The sequence below is a fragment of the Xenopus laevis genome, chromosome 7L (genome assembly GCF_017654675.1).
Source record: "Xenopus laevis strain J_2021 chromosome 7L, Xenopus_laevis_v10.1, whole genome shotgun sequence".
NCBI classification, from domain to species: Eukaryota; Metazoa; Chordata; class Amphibia; order Anura; family Pipidae; genus Xenopus; species Xenopus laevis.
Genome location: NC_054383.1, coordinates 119,168,475 through 119,190,560, shown reverse-complemented (window position 1 = coordinate 119,190,560; position 22,086 = coordinate 119,168,475). Strand labels below are relative to the sequence as shown.

The 22,086-nt window shown below is 40.8% G+C and overlaps 2 protein-coding genes across 3 annotated transcripts in view; both read left to right on the top strand.

Annotated features, from left to right (window-relative positions):
* Positions 1-2,225, top strand: part of LOC108696758 (glycogen [starch] synthase, muscle) — a 32,549-nt gene extending 30,324 nt beyond the window's left edge. Inside the window, exon 17 of the mRNA XM_018226377.2 lies at positions 1,072-2,225. Within this exon, the coding sequence (XP_018081866.1) occupies positions 1,072-1,383 (312 nt within the window). The 3' untranslated portion in view covers positions 1,384-2,225. The remainder of the gene's footprint in view (positions 1-1,071) is intronic.
* Positions 2,226-6,238: 4,013 nt separating this feature from the next.
* Positions 6,239-22,086, top strand: part of LOC108696757 (circularly permutated Ras protein 1) — a 39,242-nt gene continuing 23,394 nt past the window's right edge. The window contains exons 1-6 of one of the 2 annotated variants that reach the window (XM_018226376.2): positions 6,239-6,335; positions 15,379-15,509; positions 20,137-20,346; positions 20,451-20,591; positions 21,687-21,764; positions 21,840-21,992. In XM_018226376.2, coding sequence (XP_018081865.1) covers positions 15,395-15,509; positions 20,137-20,346; positions 20,451-20,591; positions 21,687-21,764; positions 21,840-21,992 — 697 coding nt within the window. In that variant the 5' untranslated portion in view covers positions 6,239-6,335; positions 15,379-15,394. Of the gene's footprint in view, positions 6,336-15,378; positions 15,510-18,249; positions 18,680-20,136; positions 20,347-20,450; positions 20,592-21,686; positions 21,765-21,839; positions 21,993-22,086 lie in introns of those variants that run through there. The other variant, XM_041569623.1, reaches the window with a different exon arrangement.

Here is a 22,086-nt window from a genome sequence, read left to right as displayed (position 1 = left end):
AATATTTTTTTTCAAAACGCATCAGTTAATAGTGCTGCTGCACTGAAATCTGTTTCTCAAAAGAGCAAAGATTTTTTTATGTTTAATTTTGAAATCTGACATGGGGCTAGACATATTGTCAGTTTCCCAACTGCCCCCAGTCATGTGACTTGTGCTCTGATAAACTTCTGTCACTCTTTACTGCTGTACTGCAAGTTGGAGTGATATCACCCCCCCCTTCCCCCCCCTAAGCCTAACAACAGAACAATGGGAAGGTAACCAGATAGCAGCTCCCTCACACAAGATAACAGCAGCCTGGTAGATATAAGAACAGCACTCAATAGTAAAATCCAGATCCTACCGTGACATATTCAGTTACATTGAGTAGGAGAAACAACAGCCTGCCAGAAAGCAGTTCCATCCTAAAGTGCTGGCTCTTTCTGAAATCACATGACCAGGCAAAATGACCTGAGATGCACCTACACACCAATATTATAACTAAAAAATACACTTGGTTTAGGAATGACATTTTATGTTGTAGAGTGAATTATTTGCAGTTAGGGTTGCCACCTTTTTTAAACTGCTTTACCGGCTGGTGGGGGGCGGGGACACAAAGAGGCGGGCTGTGACGTCAAAATGGGCGGGTCATGATGGCAAAAGGGGCGGGGTCGCGCAACGGACGCTAGAAGAGGCAAACGAAAAGGTAAGTTCCAGGGGATTGGGGGCAGGCTGAGGGCTCCTTTTAATCGTATTACAAATTTACCGGCAGCTACATTGCCGGTAAATTTGTAATACCAGCCCTGGCCTTGGCAGGTATTTTACCGGCTAGGCCGGTAAAATACCGGCCAGGGGGCAACCCTATTTGCAGTGTAAACAGTGTAATTTAGAAATAAATACAACATCATAAAAATCATGACCGAATCCCTTTAAGGAGACTCGCACTCATTAGTTCCTTAAGCATAATGCCAGATGCAAAACTCAAATGAACCATGATAAATAGTCCCCATATGTTACAGGCAGAGAGCAGCAAACTGTAGCGAATTTGTGTATTACCCTCGATGTGATTAAATCAATGTGTCTTTCTATTTGTAGGCTCAGGGATTCCGTTACCCACGCCCAGCATCTGTACCTCCGTCTCCTTCCCTGTCCCGACACTCCAGCCCGCACCACAGTGAAACGGAAGACGACGAACGATATGACGAAGAGGAAGAAGCTGAGAAAGACCGTCAGAACATCAAGCAGCCGCCCGTGACCTCCGTGGGCTCGATCCCCGAGTGGCACCGACGCTCCAAGAAAGGTTCCATTGATGCCACCAATTCCAGTAACAACAGCACACCCACGAATCCAAGCAGCCCAAGCGACCTCAGCAGCCCCACCAGCTCACTCATTGAGGAGCGGAACTAAATGCTTTTTCTTCAGCGTTTCTTACACATCACGCCATAGCTCGTTGGTCATCTCCAATGACAAATCATGAACATTAGCAATGCAAGAGAAACTGTCATTTCTCTGCTCTCCTATGCTGTAAACTTGCTCCCAATGTCACCATATGATACCTGCATTATACTCCAGCTGCTTGTCGCCTCCAGTTAGAAAAACAAAAAAAAAGCCATTAATTAGGTTTTTCTGAACTGAATTGATGCATTATCTAAACTAGTCCACTGACTCCATGTTCCAGGTTCACCATAGGAACCTTCCCACCTCAGCATCTCCTGTGATTTTCTCTGCTTTCAGTGCAATATCCCTGGGGGTTGAAACTAATAGGATGACATAGGTCAGGTTTGCCAGTTTTTCTCTCTCTTCTGTAACTCCTTGACCTGTTCCTCCAAAAAAAAAAAAGGTCTTCCACCAAGCTCAAGCATTTAAACGTAGCTGCTACTTGATAACTGTAAGTCTGGTTGTTGCTGTTTGTCTCAGGGTAATGTCTGGCTCCTTAGTTGAGGATGATTGTTGTAAAACTGAAAAATCAATATACTGTGGCTTTACCCATCAACCAATCAGGGTTGCCTAAAAGAAGGGCAAAAGATCTGTGTTCCTCAAACTCCGAATCCCTTTGAAGTGTTGATCTTGAAGGTGCATGTCTGTCATTCGCTTTGTGTTCTCTTTGTCCCATGTTTACAGCCATGTATTGATCCCTTGCTGATCCTGTGACTGTACCACTCAGTGCAGGGGCTGTACAAACAAAATGTTTAAAGAGCGTGTTGTCTCCAGAAAAAATAGTATTTAAAAAATAAAATTTTAAAATCTGACGATTGCTGTATTTTTTTTTCATTGGGTGGTTATAGAGTTGATTCATGTTTTCTTCCCTATTAAGGCTCGAATGAGAAACGTACTTCATTCTGGGGCCATTACCATTCTATTAGCTTTGAGGAAGAGTGTTATGAATAATTATTTATCCTATCAAGTGACTGTGAATTATGTAAAACACTTAAGGATTATACTAGGACGAGCCCATTTAATTTTAGGCTTGATAGTGTTATTTATATAATATTAAATTATGAAAATATTTGATTGAATAAACTTTAGTGGTAAGGGTTTATGCATAGGCAACACGGGGGTTTAAAAGGATTCATTTATGCTTTTTAGCATTATATATATATTTTTTTATGGTATTATCAATTCCACATGTGCACCTTTAGTGTAATGATTATGTCATTAGTACTTGCATCATGTGTGTAATAACGGATGCACTGCACTGATTGGTATGTTAGGATATAAAAGGTGTGTCTCACTTTTTCCACACTATCCTGATGACGGTCCCTTGTGGCACTTGAGAAAGGGCAAGGGCAATAACAGCCCGAAACATGTCGTGTACAGCAGCTTAAATAAATATTAATCACAAGCAGTTAATCTGCATTCTAGTGCTCTCCTCTTCCTCACTGAAAGTCTAACTTTGTGTATAGTACTAGATGTATATGAGGTAGAGAGTGATATTCTGAGACAATTTGCATTTGGTTTTCATTCTTTATTATTTGTGGTTTTTGAGTTATTTAGTTTTTTTATTCAGCAGCTCTCCAGTTTGCAATTTCAACAATTTGGTTGCTAGGATCCAAATTCCCCTAGCAACCATGCATTGATTTGAATAAGAGACTGGAAAATGAATAGGAGAAGCCTAAATAGAAAGATAAGTAATAGAAAGTAGCAATAACAATACATTTGTAGCCATACAGAGCATTTGTTTTTTATGGTGTCCGTGACCTCCCATTTGAAAGATGGAAAGAGTCAGAAGAAAAATGCAAGTTATTAAAAAACTAAAAAAAAAACAACCAAATATTGAAGACCAATTGAAAAGTTTTTGTTTTTTTTCAAAATTGCCCATTCTATAACATACTAAAAGTTCACTTAAGGGTGAACCACACCTTTTAGGGCTGGGGATTCCTAGCATTTCACTACCTGCGCAATTTCCAGTTTGGCAGGGGAGGGTTTCGAAAGCAATGTTTCCCATATGCTGAATTGTTTTTAGTAAAAAAAATGCAAATCAGACAGATTATCAGTGCTGTAAACTTGATATTCCAGTCTTTCCCCGGAGGGGTAATAATAATAATAATAATAATAATAATGATAACAATAGCTGAACATTTGCTTAGGTCTAATGACCCACAGTGACCAAAGAGCATGCATAATAAGGCTCTCCAGCATTACAAAACTTCCTGCATTGGATGAGCCACTTCTTCTCTACTACTGACCCTAAATATTAAATATGACTTTTAAATGAGTTATAGTTATTCTGTAGCCCTCCCTTTGGTCAATAAAATCAGTGAAAGATATGTTGAAAGTTATATTAGTTGTTGCTAGTTGTGGATATAGGCCATGGATGCAGCTATAATTAATATGGGATATGGGACAATCGCCTGTGGGTCAGCAGTATAGACATGATGCCTATAGTGGCAGTGGGATACTAGTCTCTGGGAAGGGAGTGTGACTGTGGGATAGCAGGTATAGTAGGGAGAGATGGTGCCTATAGTAACAGTGGATAATAGTCTCTGGGAAGGGAGTGTGACTGTGGGATAGCAGGTATAGTACGGAGAGATGGTGCCTATAGTAACAGTGGATAATAGTCTCTGGGAAGGGAGTGTGACTGTGGGATAGCAGGTATAGTAGGGAGAGATGGTGCCTATAGTAACAGTGGATAATAGTCTCTGGGAAGGGACTGTGACTGTGGGATAGCAGGTATAGTAGGGAGAGATGGTGCCTATAGTAACAGTGGGATAATAGTCTCTGGGAAGGGAGTGTGACTGTGGGATAGCAGGTAGAGTAGGGAGAGATGGTGCCTATAGTAACAGTGGGATAATAGTCTCTGGGAAGGGACTGTGACTGTGGGATAGCAGGTATAGTAGGGAGAGATGGTGCCTATAGTAACAGTGGGATAATAGTCTCTGGGAAGGGAGTGTGACTGTGGGATAGCAGGTATAGTAGGGAGAGATGGTGCCTATAGTAACAGTGGATAATAGTCTCTGGGAAGGGAGTGTGACTGTGGGATAGCAGGTATAGTAGGGAGAGATGGTGCCTATAGTAACAGTGGATAATAGTCTCTGGGAAGGGAGTGTGCCTGTGGGATAGCAGGCAGTGTCGGACTGGCCCACAGGGATACCAGGAAAACTCCCGGTGGGCCCATGTGTCAGTGGGCCCTCATGCTGCTAAACATTTGGCCTATTCCATGGCCATTCCCTATTTTTATGAGAACAAATAGGCTAAATATAGAAAAATAGAGTATAGTATGTAAGGAAAAGAGACTAGGAGAATAGAAGTTGAGTGAGGAGAGGAAGAAAAATAATGGGCCCCTGGTCTAAGATTAATTGGTGGGCCCTTGTCAAAGGTTTTTGGGTGGGCCCCTGGTGTCCCAGTCCGACACTGATAGCAGGTATAGTAGGGAGAGATGGTGCCTATAGTAACAGTGGGATAATAGTCTCTGGGAAGGGAGTGTGACTGTGGGATAGCAGGTATAGTAGGGAGAGATGGTGCCTATAGTAACAGTGGGATAATAGTCTCTGGGAAGGGAGTGTGACTGTGGGATAGCAGGTATAGTAGGGAGAGATGGTGCCTATAGTAACAGTGGATAATAGTCTCTGGGAAGGGAGTGTGCCTGTGGGATAGCAGGTATAGTAGGGAGAGATGGTGCCTATAGTAACAGTGGATAATAGTCTCTGGGAAGGGAGTGTGACTGTGGGATAGCAGGTATAGTACGGAGAGATGGTGCCTATAGTAACAGTGGATAATAGTCTCTGGGAAGGGAGTGTGACTGTGGGATAGCAGGTATAGTAGGGAGAGATGGTGCCTATAGTAACAGTGGATAATAGTCTCTGGGAAGGGACTGTGACTGTGGGATAGCAGGTATAGTAGGGAGAGATGGTGCCTATAGTAACAGTGGGATAATAGTCTCTGGGAAGGGAGTGTGACTGTGGGATAGCAGGTATAGTACGGAGAGATGGTGCCTATAGTAACAGTGGATAATAGTCTCTGGGAAGGGAGTGTGACTGTGGGATAGCAGGTATAGTACGGAGAGATGGTGCCTATAGTAACAGTGGATAATAGTCTCTGGGAAGGGAGTGTGACTGTGGGATAGCAGGTATAGTAGGGAGAGATGGTGCCTATAGTAACAGTGGGATAATAGTCTCTGGGAAGGGAGTGTGACTGTGGGATAGCAGGTATAGTAGGGAGAGATGGTGTCTATAGTAACAGTGGATAATAGTCTCTGGGAAGGGAGTGTGACTGTGGGATAGCAGGTAGAGTAGGGAGAGATGGTGCTTATAGTAACAGTGGGATAATAGTCTCTGGGAAGGAACTGTGACTGTGGGATAGCTGGTATAGTAGGGAGAGATGGTGCCTATAGTAACAGTGGGATAATAGTCTCTGGGAAGGGAGTGTGACTGTGGGATAGCAGGTATAGTAGGGAGAGATGGTGCCTATAGTAACAGTGGGATAATAGTTTCTGGGGTTATGGCTATGGAGTATCAGGAGTGGAGTTTCTGGCATAAGGAAGATCTTGCCTCAGACAGCCTTTAACCAGGGAGGCAAAAAAAATCATATTTTTTAAAAGGAAATTCTGCAATTTTATTACATATTTCCTTCCACATATACTGTATCTGCATTCCAGATCAGCAGCTACTGTGTGCAGTTGTTGGTGTGTTGTGCTGCATGTGTTGCCAGGAATCAGCCAGGTGTAAGACAAGCACAACATCTCCCTCTTGTGGCAGGCTAGTCACACTGCGAGCATATCCTTTAGTATTGACATTAGACAGGTGAGTACGGGGTGTGGTGAGAAATCCTTCCCCCAGGTCAGGTGACATTGAGCCTGTCAGAAAAGCCAGATCTGAGAATTCACTGCTCTAGAAGGAGCAAAGCAAGTGACACTTGAGCAGGTAAGGGACAATTTCTCTCTCTCTGTTTCTTATTGCAAGTCTAATATGGGCTGATTCTCATTACATAGATTCCCCTTGGTGAGATATATGTACATGATGTAATTCATCATTTAAGGTGACAGATCTGGACACATTTATACCAGCTTGCTGAAACCTCTGCAGTCTCGCAGGTCTTTTCCTTCCAGGATTTCTATCGGTACAGCACCTGTTATGCAGAATGCTTGGGACCTGGGGTTTTCCAAAAAATTCATAATTTGAGTGACCATGCCTCAAGTCTGCTAGAAATACATTTAAACTTTAAATTAAATCTAGTTTTTATCAAGTACAAGCTACTGTTTTATTATACAGCAGAAAAGGAAACCATTTTTTAAAATTTGAATTATTTAATTAAAATGGAGTCTCTGGGTGATGGCCTTTCCATAATTTGGCGCTTTCTGGATAACGGGTTTCTAGATAATGGATTGCCATACCCGTATTGGCACCCTTAGGGGAAATATACAGTGCTGGGTTAAACTGAAATCTCTTTCATACACTTAGTCTATTCTTTCCAACGATTATACATGTAATATACGGTCCCAGAACATGCCCTTTTTATATAGGCATATACATGTCAGGAAAAGGAACATACTGGATGAACCCCATTTAACAAGGAAGCTATAAGGCAGGTTCAAGTGGTCAATGTTGAATGGGCGAATCAAAAATTTCACCCATAACTAGTATGAAAGGGAATGTATAGAAAACCACTTATTTATTATCAATAAACACAAGAATATATATAGAAAAGCACAAAGGTGTGCACCCCCACATCTCACTTTAATTGACCTCCAAGCTGAGCTTTCAGGAGTATCTAGGACTAGGAGAGCAAATAAGAACTAAATCCCATCCTAACTTGGGAACCCAAGACACTGTGCTTCTGGGCTGGAGGTCCAAGCCTATAGTTTGAGGTCTGTGTGTTTGGCCCTCGGGCCAATGGATTGGATCTCCATACAACTCGCCCTGTGTATGGCCACCTTAACTAGTCCTGATTACTACCACATTTGTTTTTTAAATTCCCCCTCTAGTTCCCAGAATAATAAGTACACATGTGTCTCTGACCTGGTCTATCAGTTAAATATTTGCTACTGCTGCTTGGGAGGTTATCTTGTATCATTATTTGGTTAATTCAAAACAAAGAAGGGAAGGCGATGTACTACATTCTCTTCCACCCAGCCGAGTTACTGAAATACAGCACAGCCATTATGAGCAAGTAATAGCATTTGCCTTGCAGTGCTGGGGAATTACTAACATGAAGCCTTGAGGCTGGAGAGGTTGGGCATGTTGGGTATGTCTACATATCTACTGAAGTTTACATGCATGATGGGACAGTATTGCCCAAATTAAATAAACACCCAAAGACCTGTTTATCTGGCAGCTGCAGTATGCTCAATGGTATGCTCCATACTGAATGGGACACATTGGGGCGCAGTTACTATCCCTGGGCAAATCTGCATAAACTCATAGCAATTCATCAGATATTAAGATTTTAGCAGCAGTGAGCTGGATAAAGCTTATTCCTGTGAATACTGGATTGTCCTTATAGTTCAAATCTGTATTTGCAGCACTTTAAAGCACTTTGTGTTTTTAAATCATCATTCTGTGTTTATTGCAGGAAAATCGTGCCCCGATTCTGCATGATTTTCCTGCAAAAAACACAGAATAATGATTTAAAAACACAATGTGCTCTCCGGGTACTACTTTAATAAAGCTTATTCCTGATTGGCTGTTATGGGTTACTGCAGTGGGGCAACTTTGCCAAGTGTTGATAAATCAGCCCAGGCCCAAACTGGCAATCTGTTGATTCTGGCAAATGCCAGAGGGGCTGCTGTAAGATGCCATAGACAGTCACTATTGAATGGGCTGGTGGCAAACTGTTCTGGCCTCTGTGTACTTGGAATGCCAAGGCCTATTTTGAATCCCAGTCTAGTCCTGAATCAAAGACTGGCCCCTGTGTGATCCTCAATCTAAATCGAGGGGCGTATTTATAAATCATCCAAGCTGTAAAATGTTTGAAGTTGTAGAATATTGCTGACTTTTACTGCTTCACTTACATTATATGCACAAAATTATACAGACACTAGAATGTCCAACATCCCATTCCCACAACCCTCTACTCTACTGGCTAGCTTTCCGAACATTTTGATTTTCTCCCATTCATCCACAAGAGCATTAATCAGGTTGGGTGCTGATGTTGGAGATAAGGCCTTGCTAGCAGTTGGAGATTCAAGGATTTGCCAGACACAAAAAGCAGGTGTAGCGGGGAAATCCCCTGCACGTTCATTGAGTCAAAGATGTAACGTTTCGGGGGCGTGCCCCTTTTTCAGACATAAGCACAAGGCATTCGCAGATAGGAGAGGAATCTGGGGAAATAGGATCCTTGGTTTGCCTTGCTAGCAGTTGGTCCACCACTTTATCCAACAGGGGTTCAGTTGGGTTGAGGTCAGGGCATTCAAGTGCTTCCACTCCCAAGTTCTTCAACTCCCATCTTAGAAATCTATTGCTTTATGAATTTCCATAAAGAAGGAAGCACAGAATAATAATGTCATTGTACCCTATAGCTTTAAGGTTTGTTTTCAGTAGAACCAGGAACCTACCCAAGCCATTAAAAAAGGCCCCAGGCCATTATTTATATACTGTCAAACTACAATATCCACAATATGCATTCAGGCAGGTAGGGTTCTGCTGCCATTTGCCAAACTCATATTCTCCTGCCATAATGCCACATGTTAAATGCCATTTATTACTCTGGGGGGACACATTTCTCCTGTTCTAGAGTTCAGTGGCAATGGCTTTACACTACTCCAGCAGACGCTTGGTGTTTCTGATCACCCACAATGACACCCACATTTCCTATGACAGGTTCTTGTACTGACATTGCTTCCAATTTCCAGCTCCAGAGCACATTTTATACTGATATTTTTTGCCATCTAGTGTATCTGTTGAACTTACACTATGGCAGAAATGTTTCATTTAGACACTTTTTATTATTAAAGTATTTTTTTTTTGCAAAACAATCCTATTAAGACACTTTTTACAGTTTTTTCACAATACAAGAATTTTTTCTCAGACCACATACAAATTCCACCAAGGTCCTGCTTAATGTTTCCAGAAGTTTGAGATGATTGCAGCTGCCTATCCTTTCTACTCTTGGTTCCTGTCATGTATATGTAAATGTATTTCACTACCATGACTACATTTCCATCAATAACTACTTTGACTTTGCTCAGTGTAACTAGCTGTATAAATAATTAGTCCTAACAGTGACAGAAAGCAGCTAGGTGCAGCAGTGCAATACTCTTTCCATGGTTTATAAACAGGTCCCTGGTTGTCCAAACTTCAGTTTTCTTCATGTTTTGAGGCTGGGATTCCAGAATCATCCAAAAATCAGGAATCTTCTTTTGAATGAATGTAGACTGGAGCTGCTGAACAGATATGGGCAGAAGTGTGAGCAAGCGCTCCAAATCATGAGCCAAGAGAATTGCATTCCTTGGTGTATTGTGCACTAAAACTGTGTCTCTGAACTGGACTCTGGTTTCCTTAATTCTGAGACATGCCTGGTACCTTAAGGGCTATGGAGCAATTTTACATTCCAGTGGTCCTAACCAGTGGCTCGTGAGGAACATGTTGCTCCCCAACCCCTTGGGTGTTGCTCCCAGTGGCCTCAAAGCAGGTGATTATTTTTCAGTTCCAGGCTTGGAGGCAAGTTTTTGGTTGCATAAAACAAGATGTACTGCCAAACAGAGTCTCCTGTACGCTGCCAGTCCACATAGGGGCTACCAAAAGCCAATAGCAGCCCATATTTGGCACCCCATGAACTTTTTACATGTTTGTATTGCTCTCCAACTTTGGGTATCCCTGCACTATTCTGTATCTGTATTTTGTGTTCTGCATAGGGACACTCCAATGATCTTCTCCTTCTCTGACACTTGTAAGCATTGACTTGCCTTACAGGTTTATTTTGCTCAAGTTGGTATGCAGCCAAACAGGTAACTGTGTACCTACCAGTCACCGTTAAAACATTTTATCTATTATAATCTCTTCCGACATCACATACAGTTTCAAATAAAAGTCATTTTTCTCTACACCTGATTTATCCAGGCTCTTAAACCACATGACTTGAAATTTTCTTCTGCAAATAAAGGGCTTGTTTGTTTTGCATAAACGTATTTTACATCTCATTCTGCATATAAAAGGCGCCTTAGGCTAATAGCCTTGTTTATAAAGCATTAGAGTGGTAACGTCAGTGCACTTTGCCAGTTTCTGACGAAGCTGGAATTGACTATTTACAGAGCAATAAAAAGGTGTGCCAAGTCATTATCATTAGGCTTGGGTAATTGTTTAAGTGAAATCCCATTATTTTTATTATTTAAAGGAGTTGTTCACCTTTAGATAAACTTTCAGTATGATGTAGAGAGTGATATTCTGAGACAATTTGCAATTGGTTTTCATTTTTTATTCTTTGTGTTTTTTGAGTTTTTTAGCTTTTTTTCAGCAGCTCTCCAGTTTGCAATTTCAGCAGTCTGGTTGCTAGGGTTCAAATTACCCTAGAAACAGGCATGGATTTGTGGCAAAGCCACAAAGGCCCGGGCCTAGGGCGGCACGATTTTAGGGGCAGCATGCCGCCCAGCCGCAATCCAAGGGAGCACTGGGGACGCGTACTCTTGTACGCATCATCCCCAGTGCTCCGACACATTCGAATGTTCGCACACAGGGGGCGGTGCGAGCATAGGTGGTGGCACTAGGACCCAGTGGCCACAGGGCACCGCTGCACGAAATCCGGACCTGCCTAGAAACCATGCATTGATTTGAATAAAGGTCCCCATAGACGAGACGATTCTTCTTTGGTGATCGACCAATTTCAGGGCAGTCCGACCAATCCATCAAATTATAGTGCGGTTTGTGGGATTCGAACGATCGTACATCTTACGATTTTTGATCGGCCAGGTTCAAAAATCTTTATCGGTCCCAGTGCAATCTATGTATGTTTGCAGGGACAAGCAGGCAGCTACTCTTCAGTTTTGCTGGCAATATCGCCTGAAATGGTCTTTTTAGTTAATGGACAAATCGTACATTTAAACGATCATTTCGAGATAATCGTGGTCTCACGATAACGATTGGATCTTGTAAAAATCTTTACATATATGGCCAGCTGTAGAGACTGGAATATGAATAGAATAGGGCCTGGTGCGTAATAAAAGGTAACAATAACAATACATTTATAGCCTTACAGAGCATATGTTTTTTCAATGGGGTCAGTGACCCATTTGAAAGCTGCAAAGAGTCAGAAGAAGGAGGCAAATAATTCAAAACTATAAAAAAAAGAAAACATGAATACCAATTGAAAAGTTGCTTAGAATTGGCAGTTCTATAACATGCTAAAAGTTAACTTAAAGGTGAATCATCCCTTTAATTGGTTATTCTTGTTTGTTTGTTGTTCTGCTTTAATAACAATTGGGACTGTGCAAAGCATAAGAAGAAAAAGGGAGAGGTAAGATTTCTTCTAACTAAGATCCCATTCACTGACTCCTTAACTACAAGAGTAGATCTTAGTTCACATTGTAATTCTTGAAAGATGAGCACCAGTACAGGGAATGTACTAGAACTGTACTATCCTATCAGGATCAAAGAAGTAAAGAGGATTTCGTTTATAGTGATGTCTTTAGTAATAAAACATGACTATTGTCTATGATACAATGACTAATGCAGTGTGAATGTGTAGATAACATGAGCTGGAAATGTTTTTGTGCTGCAAGTCTGTGATCTTGACTCCCTTGTTTGGAAAAATGTGTGCATATTTGAGTCAAACAAAGTGAAACGTGTGCCTGTTTCTGTAACACTCCATTAAAACAGGTGCAAGAAAGAATGTAAAAGCCATTAAGTAGGTGCAATAGTTCAATGCTGACCCAGGGATTGGTCCAAAAGATATTTTGGAGTCAGGTATAAATGTATTACAGGTATGGGATCAGTTATCCAGAAACCCGTTATCCAGAGAACTCAGAATTATAAAAATGCTGTCTCCCCATGACTCCATTTTATCCAAATAATCCACACAGTGAAGTTTAATTCCTCTTCCCATGTCACACTCGATTTTGTCATTGCTTGTTTTTTTAAAAAAAATCTGATTATATACAAAATACGCAAGTTATATACATCTGGGACTATCTGACTGGGCCACCCCTCGAGTCAAAATTGGACTGGGCCCCTGACAATAGTTTCCCCTTTTCCCCCCAAGATGGTAATTAAGCCATAGCAAGAGGCACAGCAATAAATACAAATAAATTAAAAAAGCATAAACAAACAAAAAATTAAGACCAGTCTTGCCCCCATATGTAATAAAAGGCACCCAGGAGCAGTAACTCATAGCAACCTATAAGATGTTTGCTTTTAAACAGGTGACCAGTAAATGCTACCTGCTGATTGGTTACTATATGGGTTACTGCTTCTGGGCAAACTTAGTGCCTTTTATTACATAACCACCCTTAGAATAGAATTGAACATCTTCATCATATAAAAAGTTACATTTTACAGGCAGGTTCCCCTTTAAAATGGTGATAAGTGTTACAATTAACTAGTGAATGTGGAATCTTGATACCAGTGTGACTGAACAGTTTGGAGGTTCCACGACTATTAACACCTAAACGTGCCAAGTCACGTCGTTTCCCGTTCCATCCACCATACTGTGCCTTTTGTGAGGTTAGTGGCAGCTTCAGTAAGAAAACCGGCTTTTATTGCCTGAAGGAAGGAGAAATAGCTTTCATTTCATTGCTCCTTGGTAACCAGAGTTAATGAATACTTATAACATTACACAGTTAAGGTGGAGACCTTGTCCTCCTAACAAAAGCTTTCTGCAAAAGCGCCAGAGCCACCGCGAACCCCCAGCCAGAGATAATCTCACATTAGCCTCTGTTTATCCTTTCTATAGCTGCCAATATAAACTTCACATTAAAAAAACAGCTTGGCCAGAATATGCTTAAAGTGATAATGACACGAAAAAACTACTCTTCAAAATATTTATGTACTTTAAAAGTTACCTATAGGCCATGCTGATCGTTTTTCACTGATTGCTATAAGTAATTGTTACCTGCCAGTTTGAGCTAGAAAGGATTATTGGTGCACAAATATGGCAGCACCCTTACAGAGGAACATGGGGGATTGGATAGCTATGTAAAAGCATTGGGCAAATAGTATTAATTATATATAGCAAGCAAAGACCATGTTATGATAGAGGTAAAAAAAAAGTTTAATTTCTGCTGTCTGTATCTCTTTAAAACCCTGAGGAGTACACGGAGTGCAATAGTTACCTATATCTGGCTCAGTACTGGTGCTGTACATACTGCTTGTCAGCTGAACCCCTTATTGTTGTGTCAGGGTGATGGGATTGTTGGTATATGAGATTTGCTGTTGAACTACAACTTCACCAGTTGTTTGGTCAGTGGGACGAGTTGTTATTGAGCTAGAACCTTCTTAGTCCAGGGGATGGATTTATTGGTGGCTATTGTGATAGCATGGTGACTTGATGGTCCTGAGATCCATTCCAGCCAGGCCACTACCTGCTAGGAGTTTGTAAATTTTCACCTTGACTGTGGGATGGGGCGATTGGTGCACAAGTGAGAGCGTTGTTACTGATCTAGAACCTCACTAGTTGCTTAGTAAGGGAGATGGAGCCATTGGTGCACGAGTGTTCTTACTAGGCTAGAACCTCACTAGTTGTATAGTAAGGGGGGTGTAGCCATTGGTTCATGGGTGTTGTTGCTGAGCTAGAATCTCATTAGTTGCTTAGTAAGGGGGATGGAGCTATTGGTGCATGAGTGTTGTTACTAAGCTGGAACCTCACTAGTTATTCAGTGAGGGGGATGGAGCCATTGGTGCATAAATATTGTTACTGAGCTGGAATTTTACTATTTGCTTAGTAAGGGGGGTGGAGCTATTGGTGCATAAGTGTAGTTTATAAGCTGGAACCTCACTAGTTGTTCAGTAAGGGGGATGGAGCCATTGGTGTACAAGTGTTGTTACTGAGATAGAACCTCTCTAGTTGCTTAGTAAGGGGGATGGAGCTCTTGGTGCACAAGTGTTGTTACTAAGCTTGAACCTCACTAGTTGTTCAGTAAGAGGGATGGAGCCATTGGAGCATGAGTGTTGTTACTGAGCTGGAAATTCACTAGTTGCTTAGTAAGAAGGGTTGGAGCTATTGCTGCATAAATGTTGTTACTAAGCTGGAACCTCACTAGTTGTTAAGTAAAGGGGATGGAGCTATTGTGCACAAGTATTGTCACTGAACTAGAACCTCACTAGTTGCTTTGTAAGAGGGATGGAGCCATTTGTGCATGAGTGTTGTTAGTAAGGGGGATGAAGCTGTTGGTTGTAGTGACAGTAGTTATGAACTAAAACCTCACCATTTGTATAGGTTGGGCAGGTAGAACCTCTTGGTGGCAGTAAAACAATCTATATTGTGTTTCCTTATTAAAGTGATATTGTTATCAAATAATTTCCCTTCTTTGGCATGTCTCTTGCCATTAATGTCCGGGTGTACTCATTAAATCACAGCATCAGGTTACTGGTTCAATACAAGTTGCCAATGCATGTCACATAATAGTGGTCATATGTGTCATCCAAAGGAGAAGACAATACAAAAGAGTACACAGTTACAAATCGAATGGAGGGTAGATGTCGATCCTTACTCCCCAAATCCTATCAAATTTGGTGGCCAGACCCCTGGCTTAATAAGTTAGTTTGACGACTAGTAGTATTTTACTAAATTAACCCAGTGGTGTAACTAGATGGTACTTGGCCCCAAAGCAAATTCAATTTAGGGCCCCAAAACATCAGTAGACCTATCAGTAGACCTATTCTACCAAGATATTGAAATGGCTCTTCAAATGGATTGCTCCTGAATGTTGACTGTTGGAGGTACTGTGTTTGCACTTTGTATAGCACACTTTGGGCCACTGACAATGACCTTTTAGTGACATATACATTAAAGTTCTTTTACCTTCTTATATCATTTCAGGCGCTGGAGGTGGGACATGGAGTTCGGCTGCAGATATATTTATGTCAACGACAAAAACATCAATAGAGACAGTGGGGAAGTACAGTTGTACCCCCACCCATTGCAGATCCACCCAAATGCACCTACGCATGGTATGTATAATGGACCAGCTTCTGCTTAAACACCAATGGGATCATGTATTTAATATAGGAATAACTTTATCCCTAAAATACGTCTTACGACCCGGTATGGGAAGTATTAACCGGAATGCTTGGGACATGTATTTTTATGGATGATTTGGATTGTTATATCAAGTCTGCTAAAAAGCATCCAAACACAATAGGATTGTTTTGCTACCAATATGGATTCATGCAACTAAAGCTGGTCACACATAGGGAGATCTGTTAGTTTGGCGATGCCGGCAAATGAGCAGATCTCTCCCCGATATGCCCACCTTGATGCCCACACGGTGGGCTGATGGCCCAACGATTGGATCACAATGATAAGATTATGAGAGGTCGTATTAAGGGCCACATGAATGAACCGATGCGGTCCTCAATCCGACGGGATTTTTAATCCCCCAAAAATCGACATCTGGCCAGATATCAATTGAGGAAGCCCATCAGAGGGCCCCAGCCATACACTGCCCAATAAGCTGCCGACTTAATTTGTCGGCAACTTATGTCTGCCCATGTATGGGGGACGTTAGTTACCATCAAGTACATGGTACTGTTTTATTATTACAGAGAAAAAGGAAATCATTTTTAAAAACGAGAATTATTTGCTTAAAATGGAGTCTGTGGGAAATTGGTTTCTGGACACTGGGTTTCCGGATACAGTATTTGCATATATAATACACAAGAGCCATGAATATCCTGTAAATTATATCCTTATAAACAGTGCTTAGTGATGTCATCGGTTATAATTGCAGCTTAGTGATGTCATTTCTGTCTCATGACTCACTGGACCTTGTGTATTATAATAAATAAAGTACCCCCTGTTGAAAAATATAAGGTTATTGAAAGTCACCTCGGAATTCCATGACTTACCCTCACAAGAGGGGTGCTTGATTCACTATATAAATGGTGCTTGGTGATGTCATTAGTTATAATTGGTGCTTAGTGAAATCAGAAGTCACTGAGGCATTCTATGACCTGTATAAAAACACAGGGCCTTTCTATATGTAGCATGTCAGCTGTAGAATAAATAGCTATATTTTCCCATCACTTATATTTGTAAAAGATTTCTATGGAAAAAGGGTGGAACAGCAGATCTTCTTTTGACAAAGTATAAGTTTTATACAAACAGAAACCTTTTGTAAACAGGACCTTGTTTCTAAATGGCAGCTCTCTAAACTGTCGGTTCCATCAAAATACCCACCCATACAGCAGCACATCTATAAAAACAAGGTTTATACTCCTCTTAATACTTGTGTATTCTTTTATTCAGGGGTGGACTGAGGCTGAAAGCAAGGCATGTCTATATGGTTTCCCTGTTATTCAATAATATCTTTACTTATTTTTTAGGATTATTCCCTAGGCAGGAAAACAGAAGGGAACTCACTTGTTCCTAATAAAAATGGACAATTTTAGGGCCAGATTTATCAAGGGTCGAAGTGAAAATTCGAAGTAAAAAAAAAAATTCAAATTTCAAGCTATTTTTGTGTACTTCGACTAGGGAATAGTTCAAATTTGAATTCATGTATTCTCTATTTAAAACTTTGACTTTGACCATTCGCCATCTAAAACCTGGCGAATTGCTGTTTTAGCCTATGGGACCCTATTTGGACTTTGAAAGATCAAAGTTTTCTTTTGAAAATTCTTCAAATCGAAAGATCGAATACAGCCTGTTCACCCACAGAAAAAAACTTTGATTTTTTAAAATAAATTTCGGTTGGTCTTTTTTCATTTGAATTTTGAAGTTATGGGAGTTCAAAAAAACTCCCTTTACTTCGAAATTCGACCCTTGATAAATCTACCCCTTAAAATACATATAATTATTATAATCATGTGTTGATAAAGTGCAAATGAATAGAACCTATAATGTAAAGAGAGAAGGGGGCATAAGACACAAGTATCAGATCTATTATCTGGAAACCTTTTATCCAAAAGCTTCTGAAAAACAACATTGTTGATTCCTATAGAGCCCTACTCAATCAAACATTTCTTAATTTTTTTTTTTTTAAAGGCGTTATTCAACTATTTTAGTATTTTGTAAAGAGTTACAGTATGTTCTGAGACAATTTGCAACTGGTTTTCCTTTTTTATCATTTGTGGTTTTTGAGTTATTTAGCTTTATTTTTTTAAATCTTTCAGTGAAATCAGTACAGCCATCAGTTCCACAATCTTAATATGGTAGTACATGAGTTTAAGATGACCATAACATAATGACCACAACTTTAACATTGCAATTTAGGGGGATGGGGAACTTTAGTTCATAAAAACAGAATAAAGAAAAATAAATAAATAAAACGGAGAAAAAGAAAGAAGCCAACCGGTACATTTCTTTTATGCTAGAGTGTTTGGATTTGCAATAATTCTGCCACGGGAACTATATTTCTATATCATTTTAAATACAATACATTTTGTGTAGTGTTTATTCTTCCTTCTAACTCGTGGGTCCTAATAAAGTTTTGTAACCGTTGTTATGCTAGATTAACCTTAGCTGCTACTATGAGCCAAGAGTTTATTGTGCAATTTATTTAACTCCTTGGTAGGGAGTGCTAGCAAGGCTAAGTGAATATCTTTCTGTATTGGCTTCTGGAATACTGTTTGTATTATTCTTAAAATATCTTTCCAATATGCGATTGCCACTGGGCATGTCCACCAAGTATGTATAAAATTGCTTATTTTGCCACATTTGAAAACACGTTGGAGGCGGGGAAGGGTTAATTTTATGGAGTAAATGAGTGATGAACCACAGTGTCAGTACTTTGTATGCCGATTCTTTTATGGCCGTATTGGGGGAGATCTTAGTAATGGAGTTCCATATTGAATTCCATGTCTTTTGTGAGATCTCTTGTCCCAGATCCCTTTTCCAATCCGCCATATATTTTAGAGGGGTATCAGAATTTTGAGAAAGTAGTAGCTTATATAAAAGCAAAAGCGAACTCTTGCGTTTACCTGCTCGTTGGGAACAAGTTTCTAATAGGGAAGGGGGATCATTTCTGAAAGCAGGGTTTATTGTTTTGATAAAGTGATCTAATTGGGTATATCTAAAGATTTCTCCTTCTGGCATGTCCTGTACAAATTACATGTATTGGTTAGGTCTATGGGATGTGCGACTAGTGCCTCAAGGTGGACTCATCAGGTCTCTGCTTGAGGTAAGTGCCACAACGTGGTTTGGGAAAGTTATGCCGCCTTATAGTAGGTCAATACGTTTGGAAGTCCTAGGCTTCCATTAATAGGTGGTCTGTACATTGTCATGGCATTAACCCATGGAGGTTTGCCTGACCATATAAATGACTTCACCTTGCCTTGGAGGTGCTTTATGTCTTTATTGTTAATTGCTATTGGTAAGGTGCGAAATTTATATAATAACCTGGGAAGAAATGTCATTTCCCCAAAGTTATTTAGCTTTTTTATTCAGCAGTTTGCAGTTTCAGCAGTCTGGTTGCTAGGGTCCAAATTACCCTAGCAACCACACACTGATTTTAATAGGAGAGGGTATGAAAAGACGGGTAATAAAAAGTAGCAATAACAATACATTTGTAGCTTTACAGACCATTTGTTTTTTGGATTGGATCAGTTTTAAAGCTGGAAAATAGACATTCTATAACATACTAAGGGGTATGTCGATATCTGGAACCCTCTGATCACATGAAACAGAAATATTTGAACAGGGGAATTATTGCGGTGACACTGTTCCTTAAATCAGACCTTGTTCCAATAGCCCATAAGAATGCATGGCGTATTCGGTTTACCAATGAATAAACTGTATATTGTATGTTTTACAGAAATAGTTCATGTATAGTTAATAGCAATGCAAGTAAATTACGTGGGGTCATAGGGGATTGTGAGATTTTGGCAGAGCAGGGAGGGTACGTTATGACCCTGATTTCAAACTTAGAAATATTCGATGATAAACAAACAGATTTATAAATCTTATGTGCATTTGTTACAAAAAGGCAAGATAAGGAAGAATATCTGCTCACATGTATGAGATATGTCACTGGTTGCTTCTATTTATGTTACTGCTAATACACTGCGGGACTGTTTGTTTTGCAAATAGGGGGCTTTGTCAGTAAATGCCTTGTGGCTCTGTGTGGGTGTGTAATATTGAAAGCTTTTGGTGGTTTGTAACATTCAATAATAATTTCAAAGCAACATGTATACGGGTAGATTTATGAACCTTCCATGTTGTTTTCTGCACAGGAACAAGCTGCTCTATGTTTTAAGAATGCACATTCATTTTTGGATGGTTTCAGTTTTGTTGAGGTGTTAAAACTTAGCACTCACCCTGAGCTCTAATACCCTATAGAACAGACTAACTGCAATCAAACATAATCAGAGGTTTTGAGGTACCTGTGCCCTGGCTTTGCACCTTATGCTGAAGGATGCCCTGGGGTACTGGAGGCTAAAAACTGGCAATTACTCAGCTCCCTTGCTGTGCATTTCTGCCTTACAGATAAGTTACCTGTACATGATCTTTCCTGCAAATATTTGCAGAAGGTTCAGCCACGTGGCACCTGTGCATGCATCATAAATAAGCATCAAGTACAAATAGGAAGTTTCTATTTAATGGTAAAAGTGGTGCCTAAGCTATGTCTTTTCGTTACAGAAAATCCCTCCTTGGTTACCAATTCATATGACAATTTCTTTCCCAATGAATGCCCTCCTACCTATGACAACTCTACTGGGACTTCTGTAGCCAAAGAGGTTCCTGCACAGAAACCCCAGCTCTCACCCAAGCCTGAGAGAAGGACAAGCTCTGCCAGGCCACATTCCCCGCTTATAGCCGATTTATTACAGAAAATCACTCTACACAAATGTGAGGTTTTTTTTTAACTTATCTATTTACTTATTTTACAGAATGTATGAGGTACAGAACAGTATTTTTCAGTGGGTTAAGATGCCCCTTGTTCTCCCTTTTAGCCACCACTTTCCAGGGGGCACCTTCTCCTATTACACCACCAAATCCTCACCTGGATGTACAGCCATGTGGTCCCACAGACAGAAAGACACCCCCTCCTATTCCCGAACGTAGGAAGAAAGCTTCCATGATTCAGCACCAAGGTACAGTCATCATGTTTACTTACGCCTAATAATCAGATCACGATGGTCTGGAAAACAATAGGATACTTTTGTGCACCAGGTTTTGACTGAAATCACACTGATTCTTCTTTCCAGGCAATAAGTACCCTTGCAGGGTGTCTCGTTGAACTTTCCACTGTATAGTACAGGGGGATATGCAGGTAAAATATATGTGTAAGAAATTTTTTTCTTATTGCCAAGATTTATGGGGGGTCTTAAAATATAGTGGGGCCCACTACCTTCTGGTTACACCACTGCCAATGCAGATTTTTGAGCAGACTGCTGTTATTTCTGTGGCTGCACTGTGCATACAGTCTTTACTCAAGGTTGGGCAGCACCCTGCCCTGTATTTACAAGGAAATGAAAGTGAAAGCAAACATTTCTTTTTAAAAGGTAGAGCAGTCTCTTGAGTAATCTTTGAGAGAAAAGTTGATCTCTAAAGAATTGAAGAACATGTAGAAATAAGGGCAGACAAATGCAGCTAAATGGCTGCTGTAAAGGAACATGGATCACAGAAGTGCAGTGCCGTAACTAGAGGGGGGTGGGCCCTGGTGCGTGACGCACAGCCAGGCCCCGCCCCCCTGCCCCCTTCGTACACGATGGCTTTCACTGGTGAGCAGGCTGCCGGGGGGCCCTGAGGGGGTGCGGGCCCTGGTCCGCTTGCACCCCCTGCTCCCCCGGTAGTTCCGCCACTGCAGAAGTGCTGTAAGGTCTCTAATCCATGCTCTGGTGCTCTGCTCATCCTGATCACAGGAGTTCTGATGCAAGCTCTTCATCAAAGCTCTCCTTGAAAGACCAACCTTATTTCAGGTTGCCAGTATAGGGAAATGATGGTATATCAGCCACCAACCATAGTTCCAAGCATATCTATGACAACAGATAAATGTTCAAAACAAGGCCTTTCAAGGGTATCTAATTGGCCTTCTCGCTGACAATCCATTGCCGGTGTTCTACAGTATCTCAGAATGGGTCTTGCTGTGTGATTGTGGCCCCAGTCTAAGGCAAAAATAACTCATTGGATGGATAACACGTCACTGCTCCTGCTTTAGATATAAATTTACTTGCCTTTAATTGCAGGTGTTGGTGGACCTGACATTGTGCCCTATGATAACTTCAGACCTAAAGAGGAATCCCAGGCAAAGAATCAAACTACAGGTAAACTACAGGTAAATCTGGAAGGCTGAAGGTCTTTTTAAGGTATATTTCTTACACCGTATTACTTATTTTTAGATGTGTTCTATGAAACACCCCTTGACAGTGCTCCAGATGCTTCTAGTGACTTTCTACAATTGACCCCATCCCCTTCCTTAGAGCTGGAAAGGTCAAAGATTCCACCTCCTGTTCCAGAGAGAAAGAAGAGGCATTCATTGATTCTACCAGCTTGTAAGTCATGGCTTCTGCTTTTTTTTGTAGCTTTACAAAGTTTAGGGGGCAATTGACTGAGCTCCAACAACTATATCTTTATTCACATACACTC